A 13,397-nucleotide genomic window follows, 5' to 3' on the forward strand; every position below is an offset into this window, starting at 1 on the left:
CAAAATCCATTTTAGTTCACACATAAAGAACAGTTTCACTGGCTTATTTGTCTTTTTGAGGATTTTATTTTGCTCTTGTAATTTCTTGTTGCGAAGACAGTTTAATAAAATCATAATTAAAAGTGAGTCAAACTGTTCCAACAGTCTCATTGTTTATTAATAGAAAAATAAAGAATTCCTGTGTTTTGGTTTCATTTGGGTCCACTGAGGAGTGACTGAAATAACTTTCCACTGTGTCACAGTCACCTCCCAAGTACACCTGAATGAAACCACACACCCACCCTCCTGTGGGTGGAGTTTCTTTGTGGTTTAAGATGTTGTGTTCAGCTGGTGATTTACACACACAGAGCTTACAGAGAGCGCAATAAGATCTTCTGGAGCGATTCACATTTCTGGAGCTGGTTTTATTATGACTGATCAGTGGAGCTGTGGGGTGAGTTTTTACTTACTTTGTACTGGAAGAAAAGAATTATTCCAAAATGACTTTCCAAGATTATAACTTAAAACAGTCTTTATTTGTTTACTTATTTACTTGCATTTCTGCTGTTTATATCTTATTGTGACAGCATGAAAGGCAAATACTGCACAAATTAGGACAATTAGATTGTAATTGTGTAAAATATTTAATTTTCCTCAACATTTTGAGAAATATTTTTAAAACAGAATCATCTGGCTGTTTGTATTTTTTATTTATTTAACTATTTTTGCCACATATTAAAAGTAAGTGGAATACTAAACCTTTAAAACCTAAAGTACTGAAGCCCAAATAAAGAAAAGTTCAACTTATTTTCATTCCTTTTAAATACTTTTCTTTTTGATACCTTTAAGTCATAAATTGAGTTGACTGAATTGATATAAAATCAAAGTATTTTTTTAAAACTCAGAACTATCATCAGAGCAAGAAAAACTGCAGATGTCTAGTTTTTTTTAAAGATGTATAATTCAGTAAGAAGGTTTGGAGAATCTAGAACAACCAAGAGCATGAAAAATCTGGTTTTGGCTTTGCAATAATCTGCTCCATAAGTGGATAAATATCAACCTTAATGAGCCAAAACTAGAACCATGTAGAACCACTGTGGTATTGTTCACATGTGAGCTGCAGGCACGCATTCACTTTGCCTTCAAACTTCAGCATGAAACCATTTTGTCCCTCCGGAAGTTTCCCTCAGTGACAGAAAGGAATGTCTCAAAGAAACCTGCTGGTTTCGGCCCCATTAGGAGCCTGTTCTGCAGCTGCCTGTTGTGGGTTAACTGGTCCATCAGGTGTGCCTCACTGCTGGGATGCTGAGCAGCAAACATCAGACAGAAAGTTGCCAAACATTCTGAGCATTTCAGAGAGAAAAACTGCACTTTGCACATTTATACAGCACAGACCGATAACAACTTTACCTGCAGAGATAAGCGTATAAATCTTTGAAGACTGAACCTGCAGGTTCCAACCTTTTACTAACAGTAACTCCAGTGAGGAGAGGTTTCTACTTTAAACTTCTTACATGGCTTCATTCAAAGATTTAATCTTCTATTTTACCCTCAATACCATCAAATGTTGACATGACCCACCCATTTTACTTATGCCTATAAAAATATGAAATGCAAACAAAATTCCTCTCTAATTCAAATAAATTAATTTGTTAGTTTTCTGGGTTCTGCATCAAAGTAATTCATAATTGAAAGTTTCAGCGATTCTTAAAAATTAAGAAAACGACCTTAATGAAATATACACTTATAATTTTCAAATTCTTTTCGGTTATAATTTGAAAAACAAAATATTAATTTGTGTATGTTAATATTTTGTCAATTAGTTCTTTTGTGTATCTTAAAAATACACAAATTCCGTTATTTCAGCGCTGTAAATCTGAAAACTGCCCTGTATTTCTATTATATAAGAAAACAGTCAACTAAAAATGTAGGAGATTTTTAGTGTATCATACATTTTAAAATGTGTTCTAAATTGTAAATCTCTAAAATGTTGCATTTGGCAAACACTAACAAGAAACGAGACCAAATTATGTTGAAATAACAAGAGGTAGCATTTTCTGGATATCTTTAATTTAACCTCATAACATCCTTCTCCTGTGGTTACAGAATTGCTCAGACAAGAAGATCAGATGATCCTTCAGAACAAATCAAAACCAGACACAATTCTGGTATTGTCCTAAAGCCACGCAAAGAGCCACAAGAAGACCAAATGCCAGCTGACCTTTAACCCATTCATATATCATGGATGTCCGTCTGCAGGGCAACTCTCAGCTCCACCACGCAGTCAACGGCGGCACCAGTCGAAATTCTCGGCCTGGCGTGAGTACTTTACTGTAAATGTTTTCATTGTAGAGGGTAAAATTTATTTCACAAAAACAAAAAGAAAAACATTAAAGAAGAAGATGAAAAAGAGAAAGAAGAAGAAGAAGAAATGTAGTTACGCACGAGATGCACCTCAGCCTTTAAGTATGCTAACAGCTAGCCAACAAAAGTTTGTTAGCTTGTCCAACAAGCAAACAAGAACAATATGAACATATTTCAACAGTTACCAACTCAATGTTTACCATAGATTGTCTGTAGCAAAAATTAAACCACCATTTAGGGACATACAGTTAATCTAATGACTTTGTTCTAGAGAAATCTGTGGGTTTTTGTTTTAGCTTAGCTTACTTTTTGGCGGGAAAGAGTGAAGCTACATTGATCTTCAGTTTTTCTACATAATCCTCCACACTACAGTGTTTCAACAATTTGTTTTCTAGACGTTGCTGTGTGTAGGAGCTTTAGTGCTAGCTAGCTATTGTAGAAAGTGACCATTGTAAAGTTTTTACAAAAATGTTGACTTCCAGGTCAGAAAGATCCACTAAAATTATCCTAAATGTGGATTTCTAACTTTTTCTCTCCAACCCAATCTCCAAAATTCAAACTGGCTGTATTGAATGTCAGGCGGGAGGGGGTCTCAAAAATGTCGGGGATAAAGGGGGCTTCTGGTGACTATCTCCAGCTGTCATTGTTGCAAGAGGCAGGAACACCATTAACAGGTCACCAGTAACACAATACAACATGGAGACACACAGGACAAAAACACTCATGCTGAAGGGCAACTTAGAGTAACCAGTTAACCAAACAGTTATGTTTTTGTATTGTGGGAGGAATCCAGAGTACCTGGAGAGAACCCAAGCATGCACAGGGAGAGCATGCAAACTCCATGCAGAAGGTCCCCAGGCTAGGGTTCATACCCAGGACCTTCTTGCTGGAAGGCAATAGTGCTAACAACTGCTCCACTGTGCAGCCCTCGTATAAAACCCAGCTTGGGTAAACAATCCCTTACCCTACTTTCGTGTAACCCATAAAGTGTAACAAACTTACTTTTGAACATGATGGGACCTTAACCAAGTGTGTATCACTTAACATTTAAGTGATACACACATGACTGTTTAAGTCTTAAACAGTTTTCTTTTCTGCAAATGATGCTCTAAAGATGAGTTCTATTCATTGACTTGCTAAAGTTTCAAAATGCGTCAACATTTAAGAGTAACCTTTATTCTTTTTAACTATTAAAAGAATACAGAGTACATATTAGTAAAATTAACTCTAAAGATGACTTTTTATAGACTGATTTGTTTGCAATCAAACTGGTGCCAAACAAGCTTTGTGTAACCAGATAGATCTGAGAGATCACATGGACTTTTTAAACACTCAGATGAACAACTGATAAGTCGAACTGTATTTAACCTTGACTCTGTTTTATGTTTACACAATGCAATCAGCGAACACCAACTCTGGGAAATCACACCAGCTTAACAACTAATGCCCATTATTTGCCTTTGGAAATTATATTCATTATCAACAGGCAAAACAGTCAAACCAGTTGAGCTGCAGTTTTCTGGATCCTGAGCTGTTTCACTACAATAGACATCATTCATTGTAGCTGAAACCAGCAGACCAGTGTTTATCTCTCAGTGGTTTCAGCTGGGTGTTGCTGGAGGTGTCTTTGTGTGTTCATATCTGTAAAGCAAAACAAGCATGTGATCATCTTGCATAGTTTTCGTAACACTGTTGTCAGCAACAAACCTTTGCTAAGTCATCTTAAACTGAAAGTCATTGCCTTGAAATTATTCAGATTATCTTCAGTTTTATGCTATGGTTTGTTTGCTTTACTTAAACTAGATCTATTGGTCCTTGCTTATTCTTTATGGCGCACACCTATAAAGAGGAGGGACATCGAGGTGACTGTGGCTCAGTAGGAAGAGTAGTTGTCTTGCAATTGGAAGGTTGTGGGTTCGATTCCAGCTTCCTCCTGCTGTATGTCGATGTGCCCCTGGGCACTTAACCTCAAGTTGCCTACCGATCTGCGTATCGGTGTATGAATGTGTGAGCGTTGGTGAGTGCGATTGGGTGAATGTGGCTCTAGTGTAAAGCGCTTTGAGCGGTCTGTATGACTGGAAAGGCGCTATATAAAATTCAGTCCATTTACCATTTACATCTCGTAATAGCAAGATGCTGCCATCCAGGAGCTGATCAACAATAAGAAGCAGGTTTTAAACAGGTGCATTTAAAGCCACAGCGGTGCACCATTTATTAACATACATGGTGCATTCTCTTATTACTTGGACATTGGATATTCTGGGTTCCAAGTCAAAAATACAACAGGAAGACCAGCTGAAGTTCAGATACAAACTGGGAATATCAGAGGTCATCAGGCAGCCAAGAATTCAGAATCTATCATGGCTGTGTTTTTGCTCTTTGTTTCAGATCATCAAACAGATTTCAATATCAGACAAAAATAACCTGACTAAATACAGCTACCTACCAATCCTCTTAGCAGAACTGTTTTTAATTCAGCCCCATCAAAGGGTTTTCCAGCATGAATTGCCCATTTAAGGGTCACTCCAAAGCGTTGCAATTAAAACTAAGTCCAGACTTTGACTCCGAAACCTTTATTGTGAGATGTTCAATGTTTTCTGACAAAACAACATCATACAGATGTTGCAAATGCACCTTTTTATTATATATGTGTATATTGTACATTGTAAATTTGTGTATTCTGTAATGCAAAAACAAAACCAAAGAGCAAAGTGTACCGGAGTCAAATTCCTTGTTTGTATGTACGAACTTGACAGTAAAGCTGATGCTGATTCTGATTCTGATGTGAGACGAGCCTTTGTGTTCTCTTGGGTCAGCAGTGGTTTGGGTCATTTTCGCACAATCTCTTTCTGGTTTGCATGCAGAGCTTTAGATGGTGTTTTGGGTTCTTCTATGACCTCCTGGATAAATTGTTGCTTATGAAGTAGTAATTTTGGTTTGCTAACCACTGTTGGGAAGTTCACCACTGTACCATGTTTTCTCCATTCATGGATAATGGCTCTCACTGTGTTGCTCTGGAGTCCCAAACTTTAGGAATGTCTTTTTTAACCCTTTTAAGAGTGATAGATGTTAATAACCTTGTTTCTCATCTGTATTTCTTTAGATTGGGACATGATCTGTTAATTTTTAAAACTTTTACCTATTTCATGTTGTCATACAGATTCAACTGATTCAACTTTTTCACAGAACTGTATATAACTGTATGTTTAAGCAACTCAAGCTGTTTCTAGTACCAAACTCATCTTATCATGTTTCTTTAGTGTTTGAATGCATTCAATGAGAGAAATGCATTATTTTCTTGCATCGCTTATAGAAGTTAGCCCCACAACCATAAGTAAATAATAATTATACATTTTCATCGGGTATTACTTATTAATCAGAACTATGTGGGTTATGATTACATAGGTGGAATTGATCCATATCAAAAAACATAACAGAATCTGTAATTACAGAGTTTTGCTGCTAAATATATTTTGCTCAGTAGCAGCTCTGTTTGAACCAATAACAACATGGAGCTGAAGTAGGAATAGGAATAGGCCAACTTTTCAAGTTGGTGCAACCTCTCAGAAAATTGCAGGGTGGAAAAAGAAGTATGGAAGTTTTAAAAACACAAATGTCTGTGTTCAATCTCCAAACACAACAGATGTTTATAAGGTATAAAAACAAATTTCTGAAAATCATTTTAAATTTTCTTCAAATGTTTTTGTCCATTACAGAAAGACAATAATCTGCATTATCTGAGCCGAGAGGAACAGGAGTGTATCCAGTTCTTTGAGGAAACCATTGGGTCTTTGGAGGAGAGTATGGGTGAGGAACAACAAAGGCTTGGACAGAGGAGGCCCTCTGAACGCAACAGTCAGCCTGTTGAACAGGTTGATGGACTTTCAAGCCTGGCTCAGAACCGTGAGGTGTCGTCTCACGATATAATCGATCTTGTCCACCCAAAACCAGACTCGATGCAAACTAAAAAGCCAATCTTCAGCACCAGCCATCCAGGTACAGTACACCAGTAGTTCTTGTATTGATTCTGGAAATCTATTTCAATCATAAATTTAGGTGAACTTGTTAATTATCCATGTAAATCAGTACTTCGTGACTAAACTAAGTATTTATCCTCTTTACGTCCAGATTTTAACCACATATTACCACCTCCTGAAAGACACTTTGAGGCAAAGCTAAGGCATGACAATTTCCCTTCAGAGTATAATGCTCCTTTACGCAGTGCAAGCTTTGGGCCTACAGACAGCCATCCCTCCTACCACCCTCCAGGCAGTGTCCCAACTCCAGTTTTGATTGCCCAGAAGATAGCAGAGAACCAGGGAGATGGAACGTCAAGCATGCATCCTTCCTCTTTACTCCGTCGCCTTAGCATAGAGTCGGACAAAACACCAAGAGACAGATCTAATATTTCTGTGAAACATGGTCCTCCTACCTCAACAAAGCCAACTCACTATCCTCCAAACATCAATGTGGTTCTTGGTGGAAAGGAGCACCAAAAACCAGTGTCTAATGTAAACATCTATGAGCGACAGGAGCAGATGTTGGCAAACCTGGCAGGTACTTCCAATCATCCGCTGGAGGATAATTCTCAGCAAGGTGTGGAGCAGGACACTCAAAACAGTCCATCTTGTAGTATTTCCTTTACAGACCCAGCACCGGATAAATCCAGAATGGAGGCCCTGTCAAAGCTGGGCCTGACAAGGGACAGACCTACATCACTCCAGATAACACCTGGCAACTCCCCAAAAGAACCCCTCAGAGGTCAAGACACCAGAGCCTTATCTCCAGACACCAGTCAAACTCTGAAAGCAGAAATCAGCACCAACATTCCAGAACCAGATTTACCAATACCACCTCCAACATTTTTTAATGATGACAAAAATACAGAGATCTTCCACAAACATTCCTTCAGCAGCCATGATGAAAAAGGTTCTAAACTGAACCCATCATATCCAACAATGTCCCAAAAGAGATATCCTTCCCCTCCTCCAGCTGAGGTCACCTTTCCAGCATTTAACAGCTTTGGAGGTAAATCCATTGTGGTCCATCCCCCTTTATCCCAAAAGAACGAACCAACAACCTCTCCAAGTAGCTCTGAACCTAAAAACCTTTCACTTGCACTTTCTAACTCCATAGAGCTCAATCCCTACGGAGGAAAATCAAAAGTTATGACCCCTGCAACTACACCCATAGCCAGGACTAATCTACCTGACATCCTCAGCTCTCATATTGATACAAGAGAAACCATTCCTGCCAAAACAGATCCACAACCCGTTGAGTCTAACAAGTATGGAGGAAAGAGCCGAAGCTTTGATCCTGTTTCCGGGCTTTATCGGACATCAGAAAGCCAAAGTAAAAGTGTCAAACCTCCAGCCCCAACCCCAGCCCCTAGACCTCCTCGTCATTCCTACCATGGTGTGGTTCCTGCTCAGAAACCACCAGCAAGAGCCTCGTCTCCCGAATACAGGCGAAGGCCCAGCTCCACGTTCCGTCCTCAAGGCATTACCGTACAGTTTTGTGGACGAGGAGCCATGAATGAATCACGCAGGGAGGCCTTAAAGAGACTGGGTCTGCTGAAAAACTCCTAATCAACCTCTTACAGAATTACCATTCAGTCTCTACCAACTGAACTGGAATATCTGCATCTCTTTCTAACAGCGATGGTATGCAAAACGTTTCTCCTATTGTCTGAGTATAAGGTGTGCCTACAGGTAAACCGGCTTTTACAGAGGAATGAAGCTGGGTAAGGGACAGACCTGAATGGTCACTCCTCACCATCTACTCTTTAAAAAACTGAGAATACCCAACATTGCTTTCTTGGAAGAAATCTCGATTGGTTCAAGATATTCTGTGAAGTCTCATCAAAGACACTGAATACAATACCTCTGCATAAATATTGTGGGGGGAATGGGCAATGGCATATAGAAGAGTCAAGGATAATTTTGTTTGTCACTCCTCTATGTTTAGCTCAAACGAGGTTGATTGTAAATATATTTAACATGGGAGAAGGGATCAGTTGTACAATTTTGGTTCTGTGTTGCTTTTAGACTGTTTGTGACCTTAAATCCACTGTTTTCTACTGATGGGTGCAAACTTCATTTTTCATCTCATTCTCTCTCGATTTGTTTTAAAGCAAGACAATTTATATTTGGACACACTTATGTTTCTCCGATTATTTTTGAGATTTAGATATATTTAGATTTCCTGACAGTAAAGGCTAACTGGTGTTCATTTAACTCTCAAATGGGAATGACTTGACAACCAACTTAAACTTTTAATCAGCTGCATTTTTGGAAAATGAGTGAAATTAGAACTTTTTTGTAGTTAGTTACAAAGCTAACTGCTATAAGCGGTTAGCTATTAGCAATAATAAATTGTCACCAGTCATCATTAGGGAGGCTGCCATATTGGATTTTGGGATCTAACTCTTTTAATTGAATCTTCAGGAGATATTCCACTTGATCTTTCCAACTTGGAAGTTATTAATTCCAACATTAATTCATCCAGCCAGCTCAGTTATGCTAACTATTAGCAGTTAGCAATTAGCAATATTAGAAATATGGTGACAACAATTATCCATTTAAACACTATAGCAACATCTTTATTACCAGTTGTATATGTTTTATTTCTGTTTAAAAATATGTCTATTTCTGTTTATGGGAAACCTTTTTTTTTTCTTTTTTTTATGATTGTTTACCAACAGGACATTTTACAGAGCAATTGTCTTTTTTCTTTTTTACCAAAGCTTTGGGAAAAAGAAGCACTTTTCTATGCTTTGGTTTTATTACCTGTGAAATGACTGAAACGAGCAACAGAGGATACAAACGTCCAAAGTGAAACGGTGATGTACGGACATGCATTTTCTCTTTGGAGAATGTGGAGTTGGATGGTATTTTTACTCCACAGACAAGCGTCCCACACTAAACCACAAACTGCTGGAATGGTAATGTGGGGAGGACTTGGACATTTTTACCATGTGGAAGGAGTTCTTTAAAAATGGTTCACTGTGCAGAACTCCAGCTGTAAAACCACACAGTCTAGAAATACATCGCGGGTTACTTCTGTGTGTTTGAATCTGTCAATAACTTTGCTGTTTCTGACATTTGAGTGTTATTTAACTGTTGTGTGTGTGTGTGTGTGTGTGTGTGTGTGTGTGTGTGTGCGTGTGTGTGTTTTATCTAGACTCCGGCCTCTGTAGTTCATCTACAGTAACTTTTGAAGTACATTTAGTAAACTTTGCTTAAGGACTCCGGTTCTCTGTAGTTCATCTACAGTCTTTTTTGAAGTATCTAATGGTGCATATGTAAACAGAATATAACTTCACTGTATCTATGTTTTGCAAAGTGTACATCAGCATTAAATGTTAGCAATGAACACAAACTGCCATGTGAAAGCTGCTGCTAGCCTGAAATGTCCTTATAATATATATCATGTATATCTTAACATATATATTGTTATATTTTTGTCCCTTATAAAGCATAATAACATGAGTGTGCTTGTTTTTTGTTGTTTTTTGTTGTTAAACGTGGGAAATAAAATGGTTTAGCTTAATATTGTCCAACTTTTTGTGGTTGCCAGGTTCAGTTTATAATTGTCAGTGAAACATATGTATTTACATACACTGTATGAAAGGATGGAAAAAAAATTTTTCTCACTGTCTGACATTAAATCAAAAACTTTCCTGTTTTAGGAATTTTCTCAAGCTTCTTACAACAGTTTGCTGCAATTTTGGCTCATTCCTCCTGACAAAACTGGGTCAGGTTTTTAGGCCACCTTGCTCACACACATCTTTTCTGATTTGCCTACGAAATTTCAATAGGACTGAGATTAGGGCTTTGTGATGGTCCAATGGGGTTTAGAGTTTGATCTTAGTTTATATGAACTTCTGAATTTTAAGAAAGTAATAAAAACCATTTTAGTAAATAGAAATAATTTTGGTAATCATAATTGATCTAAAACAGGTATAGTTTAATCTGATTTAATGACAACCAGTGTGTAGTTTTATGCAGTGTCTGTAAATATCTGGTTTCAAATGCATTTATAAATGATGAGGAAAAAACAAACATTTGGCTCGGGTTAAAGACTCCTGTCGGTTTCCAACACACAGGATTTACCGTGAAGGCTTCCAAAAACCAGCCAATCACAAAGAGTGCAGCTAATATAGGTGGAGCCTCCAACCAAATCTAGCTATTTTTGGAGGAATGTACTATGATTGACCAGCATGTACAACTTCATCTTTTAATAAGGCCACCTATTTGACTACATAGTTCTATTGTTTTGAACACGCCCCTTTTAGTTAATGATTTAGTTACATAAACCGAGAAGCATGTCACGGCTATTGGGTCTGTTGGTTTTCTATTACTCTACTACACATTCTGTTAAATATTTTTGCCTTGTAGAAACATAATTTCTCACAAAACCAGTGATTGATCTGGACTGATCAGACATTGTAGATACCTAGCTGTTCTTTGGCCTGACTGATGACGACTAGTTAAGTATTTTCTGTTAAATGTCACTTAAACGACATCAGGATATACTGAATGAACACCTAATTTTGGTAAAAACAGTGTTTTATCATTTAAAATAAATCCTCGGTCATCATACCTTACATTTATCATAACTGAAATCAGATTTTACCAGTATGATTTTTCATTGTTTTATATCCCCTCATGCAACCATGGACTGCCCTTTCTTTATAAAGACTGCTTGTAAGAAAATATTTTGTATTTCACTTGTGTGCAACTATTTCAGAAGCAAGTAGTCGGTTGAATGCTGCCTGCCATTTGGTTCAGAGGTCACAGCTGGAATTTCGTAATAATGCCCCACCCAAACCAAACCACGTTCCAGTGGCAAGTCAGAGGAACCCAGTGGGAATGACTGAAGTGGTAGCAATGCTTACAGTGTATTGATCAGCATTATTTACATTTGATTTACTGCTTTAATGAGACACAAATTGTCAAATGTTCAACTAAAACGTTGATTTTACCCCAATTAGTATGTTTCATGAAGGAACCTTACATCTCATTTCATAAATTCAATTCAGAGAGTGAATTATTTCAAGCCTTTATTTCTTGTAATTTTAATCATTATGCCTTACAGATAATGAAAACCTCAAATTCAGTGTCTCAGCAAATTTGAATAAAGTGAAAAAGTTAAATAATGGAAACTTGTGTCAGCACCCTAGTCGGCTCTTTAAATCTGAACACCCGCAAATGTTTCCTGAGCCTCTTAATGTCTGTTATTCTGGGCCAGTAGGAGACACAACCATGGGGAGGACTGCTGACTGTACAGATGTACAGAACAGTCACTGACACCTTCCACAAGGAGCGCAAGCTACAAAAGCTCATTGCTAAAGAAGGTGGTTGTTCACAGAGTGCTGTATCCAAGGATACTTATAAAACGTTAAGTGGAAGGAAAACATGTGGTGACAAAAGGTGCATGAGCAACAAGGTTAGCCAATAATTTGGAGGAGCTTCACAAGAAGGGGACTGAGGCTGGAATCAATGCCTCAAGAGCCAGCACACACACACATATCTGTGTTTTACTATCTCTATGAGGACTTTTCGGTTACTTCCATTGACTTCCATTCATTTTCCTTGATTTTTAGTGCCTAACCCTGACCCTAACACTAACCCTAACCCTAACCAGTTAATACCTCACTCTAACCCTAACAATAACTCAATTCATACCCTAGTCCTGAACCTAACCCCTGTCCCAAGAACAGAATTTGAAAAAGTGAGGACCAGGAAAATGTCCTCACTTTGTCAAAATGTCCTCACTTTGCGATAAAAATACAAAAAATGGTTCTCACTCAGCAACAAGTACAAGAACACACACACACACACACATCTTACTGGGCAAAGGGGAAAAGGAACTGGACTGTTGCTCAGTGTCCAAAGTCCTGTTTTCAGATGAAGGTCAATTCTGCATTTTATTTGGAAATCAAGGTCCTTTCTGGAGAAAGAAGAGTGGAGAGGCACAGAATCCATGTTGCTTGAAGTCCAGTTTGAAGTTTCCACAATCAGTGATGGTTTAGGGTACCATGTCATCTGCTGGTTCTGGTCCACTGGATTTTCTGAAGTCCACAGTCAAAGCAGCCATCTACCAAGACATTTTAGAGCACTCCATGCTTCCTTCTGCTAGCAAGCTGTATGGAAATGCTGATTTCATTTACCAGCAGGACTCGGTACCAACCCACACTGCCAAAGGTACCAAAAGCTGGTCCGATGACCATTGTGTTACTGTGCTTGATTGGCCAGCAAACTCCCCTGACTTGAACCCCATAGAGAATCTGTGGATTATTGTCAAGATGAAGATGAGACACCAGAACCAACAATGCAGTAGACCTGAAGTCATCTATCAAAACAACCTGGGCTTCGTGAACACCTCAGCAGAACCGCAGGCTGATCGCTTCCATGCCATGCGGCACTGATGCAGTAATTCATGCAAAAGGAGCCCCAACCAAGCTTTAAATACATAGAAATGAACATACTTTTCAGAAGCCTGACATTTCTGTTCAAAATATTAAAATATGTAATATTCTATTTTTCTGAGAAATTTAATCTTGGGTTTTCATCCCCTGTAATCCACAATCATCTAAATGACAAGAAATAAAGGCTAGAAATATTTCTGTCTGTAATGAATCTTTATACACGTTTCTTGTTCTGACTTCCTGTTGATTTTTCTGACTTTAAATTCAAACTTCTAAATACAAATGAAATGCATCAAAAACGTGGCTCTATTATGTTTCAATTTACGACATATGTCATGTTTACATTAGGATGAAGTTTTAAATAAACTCTCAAATCCCCCTGCTCAGGCTGATGAAGAGACACTTATCAGTTTTAGGCATTTATAATGAGTTAACCTCCTAACTCTAAGGTCATCATGCTAATAAAAACAGAACAGGTTTGCAGTGCATTATGGTCTATTTTAACCGATATACGTATTTCTCTGCATTCAAAGACCGAAGTCAGTCTGTGTGTGTGGATGTGGATGATTTAACGAGATACAAACCATCACAAGTGCAAATAATCTTTTTGTTTAACACCTGC

The 13,397-nt window shown here is 38.0% G+C and overlaps 1 protein-coding gene across 1 annotated transcript; it reads left to right on the forward strand.

Moving 5' to 3' along the window:
• Positions 1–339: 339 nt before the first annotated feature.
• Positions 340–8,547, forward strand: LOC124882734 (proline and serine-rich protein 2). The gene is made up of 4 exons (XM_047389250.1): positions 340–433; positions 2,086–2,298; positions 6,060–6,339; positions 6,472–8,547. Exons 2-4 carry the CDS (start codon positions 2,221–2,223, stop codon positions 7,929–7,931), a joined length of 1,818 nt encoding a protein of 605 aa, XP_047245206.1. The 5' UTR covers positions 340–433; positions 2,086–2,220; the 3' UTR covers positions 7,932–8,547.
• The last annotated feature ends 4,850 nt before the right edge of the window (positions 8,548–13,397 follow it).

This window comes from Girardinichthys multiradiatus, chromosome 17, assembly GCF_021462225.1.
Source record: "Girardinichthys multiradiatus isolate DD_20200921_A chromosome 17, DD_fGirMul_XY1, whole genome shotgun sequence".
Classification (NCBI taxonomy): domain Eukaryota; kingdom Metazoa; phylum Chordata; class Actinopteri; order Cyprinodontiformes; family Goodeidae; genus Girardinichthys; species Girardinichthys multiradiatus.